The following is a 17,527-nucleotide window of genomic DNA, read 5'->3' on the forward strand; positions in this document are numbered from 1 at the left end:
TCCTTCATTCTGATTACCTGGACATTTATTTTTTTCATATTGGCACATTTAAACAGATGTGTCTATCTTAATCATGAACCACACTTGTGGAAAATATGCTAGTCTACAAGATTTTTCTTTCACCTTCGAACAAATGAAAATAATAAGAAAAGAGACACTGTGCTGGAATGTACCTGGCTGACATATTATTTTCTGGAAGCAGTGGTATTTCCAGAACCTTTGTGCTGGCAATTATTATCTCTTGACTGGCTGTTGCAACTGTTTTTCCAGTGATTCTGTGCACCTGGTAGAACGCGTGAGGTCGTAGGTAGCGATCGTCTGCTGTTCCGATGAACATCTGTAAGTTTACTGGCTTTTCACTGTAGCCCAAGAGCTGAGGAAAAAGCAGATGAAATATTTTAATATTAGTTGACATTCAATGCATTTATGTTTGTGCATAATACAAACACACAATTATTACACAGACTTAAAACTCACACAGAAATGTTTAACTAAAATTTTCTTCAGTCTCTTTAGGTATCAGAGTACAGATATCTGTGCTGACTACAAATATTGGCAACAAGTTTTACCAGAACAAATTCATTAGCAATATACTTTTCTTAGTTTTGAAGATAAGAGAAAGGAATGATTTTATCTACAGAATGTCTACATCAAACAATGCTGTTATAGGTGTGTTTCTGATATTGTTTATAATCAAAGCTGAACTGTTAATTTTACTAAGATACACTGTTTTTAGAATCACTAAAAATATTTTAAAGCTTAGTTTTTCTACTAAGTGAGTGTCTTAGTGAGTTTATGAATGTCAGGAGGGTTCTGTTGAATGTAAATGTGTTATGTTAGGACAAACAGAATTCAATTCATAGCTAGAAAATCAACTGCATTTTGTTCTGACCAAGGAAATGTTTTAAAAAACAAAATTTGATAACTGTTATTTCACATATCATTCCTTTTCTCAAATATAAGACTAACCACCAATGCACTCAGTTGTCATAAAACCATCTGTTGCTGGAGCTAACAGTAGTAATTCTAGGCACAAAACTCATTGAAACAGGGGAAAAAAAAAGAAAAAAGAAACGTACTCTGAAAGAACAAGCTAATTTTATGGTAGTACATTGGTAACATACTATCCAAAAGATGTAAGGAAACAAATGTAACCAACAGTAGCACACAAGCTGCCTTCAGCCACTGCAGTTTTAGATCCGGTGCCTATAAAACATTTCTTACAAATCTATTAAGTTTATTTCACCTTCCTGCATTTGGCAGGTGATGCACACTGCAAGTTACATAATTCTTAAAAAGCAATGGAGCAAATGTGCATTTAATTGACTTGCAACATCAACTTATGTTCAAACTGGAGGGAGGGCCAGACAGTAATTCTTTAAATGTGGTTTGTCATGTCAATATTTTTGTCTCTAGGGAGAACTCTCCAGGCTTTTTACACAACTCACACTTAAAAAACCCAAACAAAGCCATGTCAATTTAACCTACTTACCAGAGTAAGTAATTCCCACAGTCAGCAGTACAAGAATCCAAAGCAAACTCACACCCAGAAATCAGAGGCAAGATGAGGGATTCCATGTACCTTGATGCACTACTATTGGCAGTTTAATCTAAGGTACACCAGATGGATGCCTGTTTTCTACACCCAGTTTACACCTATGATTGTACCTACCACTCCTGTCACTTTTATTAGAACTTTTTCCATCAAGAACAGAAATCTGGTTTCCAACAGATGTCTAAAACGTCAAACATCCATTCTCAAAGCTTTTGGCTTTACATGAATTCTTTTGTCCAAGATATGATATTAATTAATCTATATAAATACAACAGTATGATCATATTTTAGGTAGTGATTAGTTACTCAAAACCAAGCTTATGCAAACAAGTCCAGAACAACTGACACTTGTTTTTCACCTTTATATCTAGCACACACACACAAAACCATAAAAATTCCAGAAGAGACATCCTGCAGAGTAGCTACAGCATATAGCTGTTACTGAACAACATATGCATGAATAGAGAGGAAAAAAAAGAAGAAACGGTTCAGAGTATTGCTTCTGTCCTTTTCTAGGCTGGGAGAGTTCTAGACAATTACTGCAATACAGATGCTGTGCTGCTTTTCACAGATGTAGACAAGGAATTCCCAATTCTGTTGTCCTCGAATTTCCTTTGGAGGAACCTTTCCTGGGAGATGCAGAGCACCTCCCAGCTGCTGTGGCTTTGCGAGGCCAGTCCAGTTCAACTTCTGCCATAAGATGTCTGCTAGGTCTGCACTACATTGTACAGAAACTACAAAGTTGCAGATTGGTTCCTGTCCTTAACTCAATAAATTCTCATCTGTCTGCCCACCCCATTCCAGCTACCATGGAGAATTCACACATGGGCAAGCAGAACAAACCAACTTGATAATCCTAAATCAAAAAGTCACATCTCCTCATGGATTCCACATTCCTTACCCCTTCAGACCCTAATTATAATGAAGGAAAAATATCTGTCACAAGATAATTGTCACAAAATACGCCAAGAGATCTTTAACAGCTATGGCAGCTTTTCTCAAATACAATGTCCTGTCCTATAAATGACGTATTTCCAATTAATTTCTTGCATGACCTAATTTACTCTTATTTTAAATGTATGCATTATTTGCAGGCTTTTGTTCTGTCAAATACAGAAAACATCTTTGTTTTCACTGGAGTTCTCAGTACAACCAGACCTAAACCCAAAGGAAACAAAAAACAAAAAAACCCAAGCAAACTTTGGTGCAAGACTCCAACATCTTTCCAAAAGTTTTTTTTTTTTAAAACCAAATGAATATTGTTTTCCTAATTTTTCTAAGTCTGAATAGTAATTCAAACTTGGGAAAATGTAGGAGTTTAAAGAAAACTGAAGGACATGTATTAGTTTAGCATTTACAGCAACCACCTTGTCCCAAGTTCTCAACACTGTGACTCCACCTTCCATTTTCTTCAGAGTTAAAATTAAATCTTAACACAATGGAATACAGCCTGGCTGTGACGTTTGTTAACTGTGATCGCTCTAATTCTGGGAATTATATAAATTACAAGCTAGACCTATTCAAAAATTTGAATACCTTCCAAATGGGGTCACTTTGACAAAGCTCATTTCCAATGAACGCTACCTTCCCCTTCCCTAACAATGGACATGTACACAACAAGTCTGAGATACTAACGATACAAGATAAGGGCAGAGAGAGGTGGGGGGGGATACTGATAAAACTAAGCTAGAGGCAGATCTAGAGGCAGTGGAGAAACTGCCCTCTACAGAAGCCTACAAGAACAGTGAAGCAAAATGCTAGCAGTAGCAATGGTACTGCCTATGAGAATCTGACTACATTTGAATTACTCAAAGCTGTGTACAACACTACTTCTGCTTCCATCACTGCAGGGCATCAGCTGGATACCAAAGCAGAACCTGGAAACTATGTTACCAGTGTCAAAAAAATAATAATTGCCAACCAAGACCCCACAGAGTTGGTACCACTTTTAGTCACTTTCCTTCTGGTTTATATGTTCAAGTAAATGAAAACAAAGAAGAAATACAGTGTCCCCAGGAAATTACATGGAAGAACATGATAATGAAACAGAAGACACTTTTAAAGTAATTTAGAAGAAGCCAATGCATATCATAAAACAGAAGCCTAAAACAGAAGCACACAAATAAGGCATCCCAGAATTAAAAATATTCTGTAATAATATCAGAACAAAAACCTGAAAATTTCATACATAAGAGCCACAGTAGTTTAAACCACTGTGGAAACAAGCAAGCCAACAAAGCCCATTTGGATGCTCACACTATGACTTCGGCTCAAATGAACTGCTGTAGAGGATCTACAATGAGGTCTCTTTAAAGGTACTGGAATATATACATAGAGAGGCAGAGTAGTAACATAATAGCAAGATAGCAGAGACTTCAGAAATTTATACATGGCATTAGAGATGAATTATTACATTTATTCATGGTTTAAAATAGAGAACAGCATAAAAGAAAACCATGAAATGCCATAAATATAACCTATGTGTACAAAAAATTATGGCAATTAAAGAAGTGGTGGGGTGGAGTGGAGAAGAAAAGAATAACCAGGTCTCATGTATCAGAGTGTAATTCAGGGCCTGGCAACCGTAATGGGACAAACAGGAAACGTGTATCAAGCAATGAGCAGGTTGCACAGTGTCCCAATGACCCCAACAGCCCTATTTACAGCAAAAAAGACAGTGAGCTTACTAGACCATGAATGCTAATGAGCCAGCCTTACACACTAAAACTCTGAAGCAGCTGGAGAGATTGTTAAAAACCACTGATTTCACAAAACCTTTATAAAGTAAGCAAAGCAGAACTTTCTGCCCACACTTATTCCCTAATGGAGACGGAGTTATCCCAGAATTTGAACTGCCTTTGGTCTCTGAGGAATAGAGACAAAAGGAAGATGGTATTTGGGACCAGACTTGCCATTATTGGTGTAACACCTATCTTGTCAAACATCAAGGAGACCTACTACCCCAAATCAACTTCAAATCTGGAAAAAATGACATATTTCAGAATTTAATGTGCACACATTTGAATAGCTTCATTCTCATTAAAAAAACCCAAAACCCAAAAAAACCAAAAAACCTACCTTCTCTGCTTTATGCACAATTTTGTGTGCTGAACAGCCCAGACATTTAAGTCAGTAAAGTTGTTAAATACCAATCTAATCAACTTGAAAGAAGCTCTGTTTTTTCAAATACCTACTGAAGTCAAGGCATTTGTACCTTTAGTTCCTTGTAGTAAAGAATATTCAATACATACAAGTAAGAACATACTGTCTCTATACAGCCCATAGGTATTTAAATTTACAGCATTTAACATCCCATGGGTAAGTGCTGCCAGATCACCACGATGAAGATGCATTACAAGAAATTGCTACAGTGCCAGCCGGCCCAAGATTCAGTCATGGGTCACAGAAAGACAGTAACTTAAACTATTGATTGAGCACTAGGTATATTTTCAATGCCTTCCAGCATTTACTCTATTAATGTGCAATCCTATATCTGCACAATACAAAAAAGAAGTTACAGATTTTACTTAAAAAAATAAAAATAAAATAATAGCACTTTCCCAAGACAAGCAGCGTGCTGTAGACAACTAAGAAATTACTGCACACTGTCACTATTGACCTCTAGAACCCTCCTCTGTAACAGAATCCTGATACACCACCCACCGCTTAGCTGAGGAAATTCAGCCAAGTTGTTTCTGTGTTTCTATATTGTTTCCATAGCAAAGGTCAGTGCATGCGTAAGTTAAACTAAAGCTGGAAGGCTAAAGACTGAAGGTCACCACAGGATAAGCTCAAGAGCTTCACGTCAAAGCATTTCCAGCCATATTACTATACTGCATACACTAAAATCATGCATGCATGTCAATTCTTAGGTCACAATTTCTACCACGTAACTTCAAAGACAGTTAATAAGAGAGCTTTATGACCACTGAGAAGTTGCATTTTGTATTATAAAAACATTCATACAATCCTGCACATATGTAAAATCCTTAAGAAATGTGTAACATTATACTACATAGATTAATTTAATCACTAAGGACAGCAGCACTTAGACTTTCAGAGAGTGCCAAAACCCATTCAGTTGTATTTTTAAAAGAAATTTTCCTGCAAAACTTTCCAGCATTTATCAGGAAATTGCCATTTCAACCAGACTTTCACTGGGGTTTAATACTTGTGTTTTATGTGCCTTTCCCTCACTTGCTAATCGAAGATGAAGATTCTACCAATACTTCAGTGCTTTTTCCTGCACCATTAATTAACTACTTAGGGCATTACTGGATTGCAAAGAGGAGGCTGATTAGAAAGAAATCTTTTACATTCAAATAGAGCTCCCTAAAAATAGGGCATAGTCTCAAAATCCAAGCCATGTTGGGGGAAAAATTTTTGAAAGTTCAGTGAACAATTCTAACTTCAACAAATGCAAGAGTAACTATATGAAAATCCTCAGCTCCAGCATGAACAGAAGAAGGAAATGCACAGTTGTGTGAAGAACTAGAAGCACTTACTAAACATTTACTTCAGATGGAGATTTCTTAGGCTTTTCAACACCTTGACATGAAAAGCATCTTGTAGCTATTTCCCCCTCAATAGTTTCATGGCAGCAGGATGCGTTTCAGTGACTATTCCTCAGAACAACTCCCAAAGTTACAAGCTAAGGAGGGTGAAATAGGAGACTGAAAGCCCCGTTATATGAAGGTGAAAGCAAAGATAAAGCTGTTCTCTTGAATTAGGTATTTTTACTTTAATTTTGAAAGGCTATATGATTAAAGCTATGGTGTAATTCCACCATGAAATTGAAACAATCCTATAGGAAAGGAACTTTTAATGATCAAATTTTACTCCCAAACAGGCCTGGGAATAAAAGCAAAGGATGACAAAGATCATCCAACAGCATGAAGATGAATACAACTGGAAACAAGAGACACAGTGACTACACTAGTGGTACAATTTATCATGAATCTATGAAGAGTTGCATTTTGAAAAGGACGAAGCAAACCCTACCAAAATCCCCCAGAAATTAGTGTTCAGATTGAGTGCAGTCATCCCTTGTGGCCTTGCAGAGATGCTGTGAGCTCTTGACCTATAATCTTCAACACTGTTTAAAAGAAACTGGAGAAATTAATGGAAAAATTCTCCATCCAGATTTATCAGACAATACCCAAACACTGGCTCATAAAGTCTTAACATCATATAGGAATTTAGAAAAATAAAATAAATTGATTCTGCAAAGGTTGTAATGTCACCAAAAGGTACATGGCTGATCTTAAAAATTAAATATGTTAAGCCAGAACAACACCTACTTCCCTTTCCTGAGATGCAGTACTATTTTGTCACTTGTTTATTTGATGTAACTTTCCATCAACTGAGAAGAAAATGCATGCACATCAAAAAAAGCATCTTCCTTCTTCCCTTGCCAAATAAACTGATGCAGTAGACTGACTTTACAAGAGTACAGACCTTTGCAATTCTGAAAAAATAGTGAGATGTAAAAGGGACTAACTCTAAAAAACTGGCACAAGTCCAATTTTAAAAATGTTTTAAATGTCACCACAAAGGCAAACAGGTTCTGCAAAAGACCAAAGCAAACTAATAATTGCAAATATCAATGCATTATTGGGCATGGTACCATATGTTTACAAGACACAGGGAACATACTTCAAGGTTTACAAACTTGGATTTCTGTTTCTGAAACCTCACACTCACTCAGTGCTTGTAGACAGGATTGCAAATGTTCCAAGTACTAATTTCAGGCATATTTTGAAGAGTATTTTAGCTCAGAGCCCCATCCCATTCTGTGCTACTCAGAACAGGAGATAAATTCATAGCTGAAATGATGCAAAACTAATAGTTCAGCTTCACACTGTGAAGAATTGCCAGTGACATTTAACTGGACAGCACAAGACACTGTCTGCAGTTTGGTTTATGCTCTTGAAAAAAAATGGCTTCTTAAATACCAGCTCCCACTGTCAAATTATGTGATAAACAGTTTTTGGACAAGCATTTTCAGGGCAGAAATAGGCTATCCCCACAAAACCTATATTGAAAAAACCCATAAATTGGTTTTACTTTGGAAAAAAATTATTTTTCCACATTTTAGTTAACATACAATACAAAAATACTGGTGACTGTGTCACCAGTGTACCATTTTTAATGTTTTTCACATTAATTACTGCATTTTCTCGATTAGACTCCCATCCAGAGGCCAGTGTTCTTCCCAATACAACCCACTACATGATTTGCATAGGCTGAGACTCACCTTCTGTCTTTTAGATTTATTTTCAGGTGGTTGTCACCAAAGAGCTGGGATAGAGCCTACTTTCTGGTGAAGTACAAAATAGGGAGCAATTCAAAACAAAAATAAAAACTGAAAAGTAAAAGGCAGTAAGAATGGGAAGAACAAAACACAGAAAAAGGGTGCTTTTGCCTGAGCTTAAAGAACATGGACAAATCTACCACTATACCTGTTATTCAAGTCCACACAGAACATTTGGGGAAAGGTGACAGAATTACAGGCCAGGGACACACACTCATTTAGACAACCCTTCATTAATTTATTTTTATCACATCATCTCTGATATTGCTCAGTTAGATTCTCTTGCAGGTAATAGTTTATTCCACAAGAACACAGGCTTTTTGAGGACACATTCCTGTTTCAGAATTTTCTAAGTAGTTCACAATTAGTTTACTTTAGCTCAATGAGTTTACCTTTTCTTCCACTGCAGCTTTTCAGTCATCACTTCAAGCTCTGCAAACACCTTAAAGAGAGCTGACATTCAGTCTCTCCCCTTCATAGGGCTCCATTAAACTTCACATGGGAGGTTACTGTTTGCTTCCCAGTGACTAGAAGCACATAACCCTTCAAATAAACCCGTTTTTACTGAACATTTCTTCAGTTCTTGATTTTGCAGCTGTCTTTAGCTTTAATACTCCTGAGTTGTCCATATGGCTTACATGATGCTTCCCCTCATATTAACTACATAATCAACTACAGTAACAATCTTGCTTGCAGCAGAGGAACTGATGAATTATTCTATCTATAAACTCTCCGTGGTATGGCAAAAAGACCCTTCTGGTACAGGCAAATTCTCAAAAGATGCCACTACCCTAAATTTGGGTATCCATAAAATCCAGAAATCATTCCCACTGTGGGAAACAGCCGTAGGACAGACAGCACTGTTCTATATGCAGAAAGAAGCCACAAAGACCTATTAGCTTCATAGTCCCTCACTACATCACTTTGTACCCTTATCAAGAAAAACATCAGAGATCACCTTCTTCATTAGTAACCCAACAAAAGAGTCAAAGCAAACATTGTGAACAACAGCTTAGGGAATTTACTATCAAAATACATAAATAAATTTAAAATACTTAAGAAAACCCAGAAAATTAGAGAAGGTAACCTGTAGAATAGCAGGAACACAGTCTATAAAACAAGTTAGTTTTTAGGAAGAAAAAAGTAATTTTAGATCAGAAAACTAAATTACAAAAGCAACCATAATAAAAAAAACCTATCCCCAAGAGATCCTTACGGTCTGTCAGCTTGCTCTAAAATGCTTATATGGGCTTGATCACAAGTGTTATCCAAGTGAAGTCTCAGGAAGAACCCTGACCATTTCAGGTAACAGTGAAAAATTCATTCTAGCAAACTGTAAGTGTAAACACTATTTTGTTTTGTTATGTACAACTTGATCTATGCAATGATGATCACTCATTTAGAGTCAGATGAAAAGCAGCAGCAATTTGTAGATTGGTACAGTAAGTACTCTCATGGATTGCATTAGAGAGTGCTCAGAGGCTTTCCACATCTTCTGACAATGCAATACAAAGTTTCCACATAATCTGAATAATGAAAGTTCTATATGCTACCTTTCTCCTTGCTAAACATTCTGCAGTTATTTCTTCCTTCTCTGTGAAAACTGTCATCATTATTTTGCAGATTCTTTACGAAGGTAATACAAATTTTTCTGGACAACATGGATTAGCTGGATCATATTCCCAAGACAGCAAAGATTAAAATGACAGGAATCTGCTATTTAGAACATTTTGCATTAACAAAGCTGAAAACAGGTAATTTCATTACAGAATTTGATTCATTGAAGTCAATTGACTTAAGCAAGCAGAGGATAATGCTCTGCTCATTTCATTTCCTCACATTTGGAAATAAGCTGCTTAAAGGTACTCACAACAGATGATGCCAAATTTGTCAGAAGCTTAGTCTCCTAGCAACAGGTACGGTAGAGTGTTAGTACATAGCTTCAAGCAATTAATCTATTAGTGCATGTCATTAATCTATTACTATCTCACAATCTTTATATTAAATAATATATAAATTACTCGTGCAGAACTTCAGAGGTTTCACAGTCTAGAAATACAATACTCTAGCCTTCTGTAAAATAGAGCAAAAAACCAAACAGTGTAGCAAGCAAAAGTGCACAAGCAAAAGCCTTCAGGCACCCAGAGATGTGGCAGTTGTATTGATAATCTCTGTACATGCCTCCCAACACCCACATCCTTTCCCATCTCTGACACAGGTTAACATACAGCTACTTCACACCAGAAAATGCTGAGTACTGTATTGAAATTATGGAGGCGAGTGGTGCAAAGCTAAGAGCACCAAAAAAACCAGTCAGAAACAAGAGTAATACAAGTTTTTAACTGGATTTGCATAGTAAGCTTCTGGAAGTGCTAGAAAAGATTTTACTTTTGTATTTAAACAAAGTAATTTTCATCTGCTCAAGCTATTTAGTATTTACCTTCCACCAAACTTGGCCCTTAGCATACTGTTTTTCCCAGCAGTGAGTAAAAAGTTGATACAAATCAATGTTTTGTTTCATAACAACTTCCTCTCTCCCATGAAACACAACAATTAATTTCTAATCCAGCTGGAAGAGACCAAATCGCAAAGTACAATATTGATTTGCATTTGTATTCATTTTAATTTAGAGAGACAACAGTACAATCCATGTGTTTAATCACAAGACTGTCAGACACAAATACTATCCCCATTTTTAAAACAGCATTCTTGTCACAGCAAGGTATTTCACACTTCTAATGCAAATAAATAGCCTTTAAAATCACTGGTCTGAGTCACATAGATTAGAGATGTTCTTTCTAACTTGAATCTAATACTGCAGCTGAGAAGAATCTAGTACTATAAACAAAAGAAAGCCTACACATATTTGTCAAATCCTAAAAATCTCAGTAAAACAAGTTCCCTTAATGCAAACACTAGTGCAAGACACAAGCAGGGGGAAAAAAGATTTTAAAATTCAATGCAGTTCAGAAATGCTCAGCAGATACTGGTTCTGTCACCTAAAATCAAGTTTCTGTCCTCACTAAGGATGTTCAATTCCAGTGCCAGTCATGTGAAAGTTTTATCTACCTTTTCTCCCCCAGATAAAGAAATGCAGTGCTCCACATGGCTGGTTAAGCCATGGTATTGTGATGAGAAGGAAGATATCAAGTAGCTACATGGGCAACATGGAAATTGTTGGATGAAGAGCTTAGATGAAGAGTGGAAATGGAAGGATAAGGAAAAAGAAAGAAGAAAGAAGGCAGGATGCACATAACGAGCCTCTTTCTTGAGAGAAAGGAAAAGTACATGTGAAGAGGAAAAAAGGAGGAATGAAAAAGTTCAAGGTAGGAAACAGAGTTTGATATCTAGCCCAAAGAACATGATTAGGAGTGAGGCTGAGTGAATAAATTAATTGGATTAAAAGTTTGGAAGGAGGAGAGTGCTTAGATAAGGAAAAAGGAGCAGACAGTCCAGGACATTTAGATTTTGTGGGTACATCTTTACTGGTGTAGGTAGAACATTAGACTGTTCCAACTACAAAGCATCCAGAATTGCCAGAGAAAAGGAATTAACTACAGGGTGAAAAAGCAGTAACACATTTAACTACTCTTTGAGTAGGAGAAAAGCAATGTGGAGTGATTATGTGAATCCTATTAGCATCTAGTCTCAAATTGTAATTAATTACTTCCAGCTATTGAATTAGTTAGAATAAAAATATAATTTTTAATACAAAAACTACTACAGTAAAAGACTAAGAACTGAAAAAGCCTGACTGCCATTTTGCTTGGGAAGAACAGGAAATATCCTGGATTTGGAGAAAAAGACAAACCATCAGATTAATTTTTTTTTTTTTTTCCAACTATCTTTTCATTATTTTGTAACTGTTGCCTGATTTGACTTACATAAGACCAGTTAAATTTGATCTTAACCTGGTTTGAGATTAAGACCATTAAGCAAGACTGAGGTGAGTAAGTAGAGACATGGCCTTCACCAAGGATGTAGCAAACTGATAAATCCAGGCATCTTCAGAAGTTCAGAAGTCCCCCAGTTCCTCAGCACAACCTTCCCCACATTTAGTGAACGAGCACAGGTTCCCTTTCAAGCTGCATGAGCCAGCTGGCTCCATGGATACAAAAGGAGTATCACTAATCCACAAGTTCCCAGCACAGAGTGAGGTTTCTGTGTACACACACCTATACTGTGAGAATCAGACAGGAGCACAGAACAGCTTGTGCACAGAGTTACACCCACAATAACAAACCCAGACATCTTTCCCTCTAAAGAGTATGATGGCAAAAGTTTCTCATGGATATCAAGCCTAATTTACCAGTTTACATCTAATTCTGAGCTCAACTATTAATCAGTAGTCAGCCAGATAAGGACTGCTTCTGCACTCCAGCATTTTCTTTAGTCCTGACACTGATCTCAGCTGTTCTGAGAGACAGTAAGGCTTGTGTGAATTCCATTCAGACAGTATCAATTATGTCAAAAAAAGAAAGAAGTGCTACTTGCCCTTACAGATTACCAGTCCAAATCTAATCTAACTAGGTGATGCTTTACTTTTTAAGATAACTATGAGTAATAATCTTTGGTTCATGCTAAAGAAAGAGTCAAGTCTAATTTACTCCAAATATTTAAGTGAAAATTAAATGGAAAGTTAAGAATTTATGAGTACCAATTTCACAGAAACAACCTAATAAAACCAGAGGCATTTGTAGTATTCAGAAGCAGCATCAACACCAAAAGAAAGATATTTCTGACAGAAATGAAGCAGTTCTTCAGTACAGCTCCAACTAATCTATTATCATTACTTTTTTCACCTGCCCCCATGCACACTCCTTCCTCTTCAAAGTTAATTTTGAATATATTCAGTAATACATTATTGCACTGTGTATCCATGCACATATGTAACTGCATACAGCATAAAATTGTGACATGTACTGTAACTGTAGCAAACTAGATTTTAAACATCTAAAAACTAACTGTTGCACTGAGCAAATTGTATTTAAGGGAGGAAACTGTTACCCAGGAAGGACTGTCAGCTTCATTCAAGGAAACAACTCACGGTAAGAACCAATATTTGAAATTTTAAAAGGTCTATTCAAGAAAGGCAGGCTTCCTACCTTCACTACAGGGTGTCCTCCAGTAGATGCTTTTACTGCTCCTCTGCTTCCTTCTGTTTCATAGTGAGCTCTGTGATGAGTTTTAGGCTGGACTTCTATTTTCAGTTCACACTGTCCATAATGACTTGGTAAAGGCCAGTCAAGAGGTGGCAGTGAAGATGTGCTGCAACCAAGACAAGCACACTATGGTTAAATCAACTATGCCCTTTGGCCACAATATGAGAAAACAACTTCACTGTATTGTACAGATGATGTCACTTTCCTAACAAATTATGACAAAATAAAAAATAGCTGCTAGCCTAAAACTGTTACTTGAAACTTTAGCTGGTTCAATAAAATTTTCAAATGAAGTACTTCTTTTGGGGCTGTGAGAGAAGAATTTCTTCTCTGCAGTATCAGATTAAAAAGAAAGGTACTGACCCCCCTTGCCCCACATTAGCAGTGTTGTTATATCATGAATTTATAATTTTTTTTTATTCTTCAAGTGCATGAACAAGTAAGTTCAAATGTTTTTAAAGGGAACATCCTAAATTCAATCAGAAAGTCTTTAAGATTTAACTTCCTGAATTATCTTCCAGCTTGTTCTTGTTTTTCTAGGATAGGTAAGCACTGCACTTTGTTAACTATCATTAAAATGAACACCAGAAAACAATCTAAAGTTTTACAGCTCATAGTCCTAAGCATAAGCAGTTACTGCAACAGACAACAAAAACACCTAAAGTACACGCTTAGCTCATCCACAGATGTATAAACCTTCACACACAGTAGCCAAGTCACTCCAGGGAAGAAGGTGAACAGAAGTAATATGAAAAACCTCAAAGGGAAATAAGCCACATGGCATCAGCAACATTTTCACACCTACCCTTTTTTTACCTGCATAGATTTACAGACTTATGATTCTAATAAGAGGAACAGTCAGAATCAAGTCAGCAAGTACCTGATAGAGCAAATTATTTATGAACACTTAAAAATGAACGTTTACAGCACTGGGTACCAAATAAGAACATCTGCAGTAAAAATAAACTTCTATTAAAATAATTAAGTATTATCTTAATATTCTCTGTCCAAATAGTTGGCATACACAGTCAACAGATAGGGTCCCTAAGAGAACTTAGCATAAGGTGCGTAGAATGAATCACATACCGATTACTAGGAGGTATTACTGAAAGTTTAGTAATAAACTCAGTCAAGAAAAAAGTATTTGTTGCTTGCATCCAGTCTCCCATACAGCCTCTCAGAGGGTTTTATTTCTTCTGTAATTAACTAATTTTTTTTTTTTTTGAGACACAAATGCTGTAAAGATACACATTAAACTGGATTAGTGGTCTAACTTTATACAGCTTCTTTAAACAGAACTAGTAGGCAAGAGGCACAGCCAGCACTGTCTGTTCTGCAGAGCAACCACAACCTTGGACACTAAGCTGCTGCACGTGGGAAAGTAGGTCTGAAGCTGCTACCCTTGTGCACTTAAGGATCTGTTCTCAATAAAATATTATTCAGCCTGCACTGTTAGCTGAGGAGCAGCAGCAGAACTACTACACATCACAGTTACTTTGTTTACCAGTTGTAAACTGTGCATGGAGCTCCAATGATCTCTGAGAGTTCAGAATTTACCTAAATTCAAAACTCATTGATGGATTACTCTTAAAAAATACCTGGAACATGTTTAAGAATAAGAAGCCCAGTGCTTCAAAAATGAGCAACAAATAGGTGTTACAAAAAGATTTATTCTTCCCCCAGCTTTTACACATTAGAAGAGCATTTGCACTATTGATCCAACTTTGCATTCAGAACCCTGAATCCAAATCAGCTGCTGACTTGGGGTTTTTTTCAAGTAGTTTTATATCAGAAGAGAAATAAGAACCTTTTTTATTTAAAACCCTTCAGTCTTCAGACTTGCTGGGGGAAGAACACATTTGTAGGCACTTCCACCTGTTTCATTACAAAATTCTACCTGCTTCATTGCCAAATTACTTTTACAGTAACTTGTGACTTAGACTTTTACAGACGTTTTCCATTTCTGTTGTTTTCTCTGAATGAATAAAAAACTTATGAACCATGCAGCACCTACTAGCAAAGCAACAAATCATATGTCAGGAAACAGAAAAAATGAGTGATAGTAATTCTAAAATTTTCATTAAGTAAGATCTTAGCATGTTGTTGAAATGAGCACCAATGTGTAAACCTTCCAGTAACACCAGAGAGTTTTATAATGTAAGTTTTTATACTGTAAGCCTCCAAAAGATCATACTCCTATCACATCAAGATTACAGGCTTCAGAGAACAGGAGCTAATAAAAGAAACTACATAGTAAGGGAGGAACCCTTTGGTAGCATCCTCAGCAGAAACCACTGCATTTGAAATTATCAAAGTGATAATTTAATAATATTAATTTAACAGATACTGTCTTCCCCTACAACCATGATGTCTAAACCAGGACTGATTCAGGCTGCACAGACTGATGGGGAAACATCCAACGTTCAGCTCCAAATCAGCCAAACATGTCCCTGTGGCATTCAGACCTATAGAAGGGAGGGGGCAGTTCATGAGCTGACTCTGCCTCTCTCACACAAGAAGAGACAAGATGGCTTGGTTGCATTTAACTGCCCCCACAGCAGCACGTGTGGGTCAGAGGGAATTTTAACCAACAGATGGGGGTCTGTGCAGACAAACAGCTAAGGTACCAGCACACCTGCTATTAGCTCAGTTTTACTCTAATGTCCTCTTGGGCTCCTCCCTTGCCAAGTTTTTGAACACAGGTAGAACTGATGCCATTTTAGCCACTCTGTCTGAAGATGTTCCTGCCTCTCTATAGTCACTAATTCTAATAACTACCTTTGTCTGCTGAGATTCACAGATCTCCTAAGATTGATTCTTTTTTTATTACTTAGTTGCAGCAGAAATAAGATTTTCCACTTGCAGCTCCTTCCAACACATCAAAATGTGTTACTGTGGGAAAAAGCTCCCTGAAAGTACAATGGATATTCCACATCTTTTCCTCATTCCAAGTTTTTAGAGATTAACTAACAGCATATCCTGGAGAAGTCAATGTTGCAACACAGCAAACCCCCAAAAATGTCAAATTGTAACTCTAATCCAATACCATGGTCCTTTACCAGAATGCTCCTAGAGCCAGAATACTGCTGTGGCTGCTCTTCACTACCTAGAACAAAGCAACATTTTCCCCTGGTGGAATATTTTAAATTAAGAAGTTTGTGGCATTCCAGTTGCGCCAGTGGCTTGTCAACAGGCTGCTCAACTCCTCTTTACACTGTTACTGTTGTACAGCCCTGCAGTAACTATGCTTTCAGAGTACTGATACAGTGCACTGCCAAGTAATATCTACATCTATCATTTCAGAACGAAGCAGAGAGCTGAATCACATGTATGGCACAAAGGTCCCATATCAAACATTACCTAAATTTCTCTGGATTCATTAATGATGTGTAAACATTACAGCAATAGCCTAGCTTATTAAAAATCAAAGAGGTTCAAAGTTCTCTTACTTGTCTTATTTAAGTGTGTCCTTATCTTCAAAGCCAGGGATTTGCAAATATTTCCACTTTAAAGGCTTTCCACACAAAGTATAGTTGGTGTTATTTCCATTTATTAAAATAAGATGACAACTACTTGGCAGACTAAGGTCGTCTGTAGTCCACCAACACTGAAAATTTTATTCTTAAAATTAAGACCAAAGCCCTAACAGTTATGGTAAAAATAGAACATAATTCTGTTCCTCTCTGCTGCTCAGACTTCCAGGAGAAGGATCCAGACAAGAGAAGCAACTTTTCCAAGAACCTGGCCATCTACCACTATATTTGAACTATTTTTTTCTCAGAATAAGCAACACTGTCAACAATTGTAATAACTGCAGGTAAACCATTCTCACATTGCCGAGTATCAATCACTAAAGAGATTTCTGAACTGTAAATACATCCAAAGCTTGTTCGCTCATCACCACTGGAACAAAGAAACTACTCCTCATCAGTTCGCAGTGCACAAGATTACATTTGTGACACAAAAGTCTGAAGACATCAGTTTATATAGTGGCTTTTAAATCAATGCATAAGCCTCTAAGAATTCCACAAGGGAAGACACAGTAGAAGAAAATAGGTTTTACCTCAAGATTTTATGAATATTTATATTTATTAATATTGCCTGGTTATCTACTGGACACAATAGCACCATTTGCTCCCACCAGATACTCCAGAGGCTGAAGACAGGAAGAAAAAAAATTACGACTCATTATATTTACTACCCTATAACCCTATATTTACTACCCCTTGCTTGAGACCCAAATTAGCTTCTCAAGATCTACTTTTAACACACTGACAATGCATAAGCTCATAGCACTTGGCTACAACAGGCTACAACTGCTCAGTAATTCAACATTTCACTGAGCATATAGCTGCCAGTGTGGCCATTTCCACTAATTCAAGTCAGGCTACATTTTTGGCAGCAAATGTATACATTTTAATGGTTTAATTTAGTTGACTTGTGAATAGGTGTAGTCTTTATGCTTCTCCCTGATTGCCTATTTTATACTTAGAGAAG

At 36.8% G+C, this 17,527-nt stretch overlaps 1 protein-coding gene across 2 annotated transcripts in view; it reads right to left on the bottom strand.

Moving 5' to 3' along the window:
* The window catches only part of NFATC3 (nuclear factor of activated T cells 3), a 65,407-nt gene that overhangs the window by 29,010 nt on the left and 18,870 nt on the right, over positions 1–17,527 (bottom strand). For both annotated transcript variants that reach the window (XM_030457494.1, XM_030457493.1), the window contains exons 3-4: positions 12,974–13,136; positions 174–373 (exon numbers count right to left, since the gene is read on the bottom strand). In XM_030457494.1, the coding sequence (XP_030313354.1) occupies positions 174–373; positions 12,974–13,136 (363 nt within the window). The remainder of the gene's footprint in view (positions 1–173; positions 374–12,973; positions 13,137–17,527) is intronic.

Source organism: Calypte anna, chromosome 11, assembly GCF_003957555.1.
Source record: "Calypte anna isolate BGI_N300 chromosome 11, bCalAnn1_v1.p, whole genome shotgun sequence".
Classification (NCBI taxonomy): Eukaryota; Metazoa; Chordata; class Aves; order Apodiformes; family Trochilidae; genus Calypte; species Calypte anna.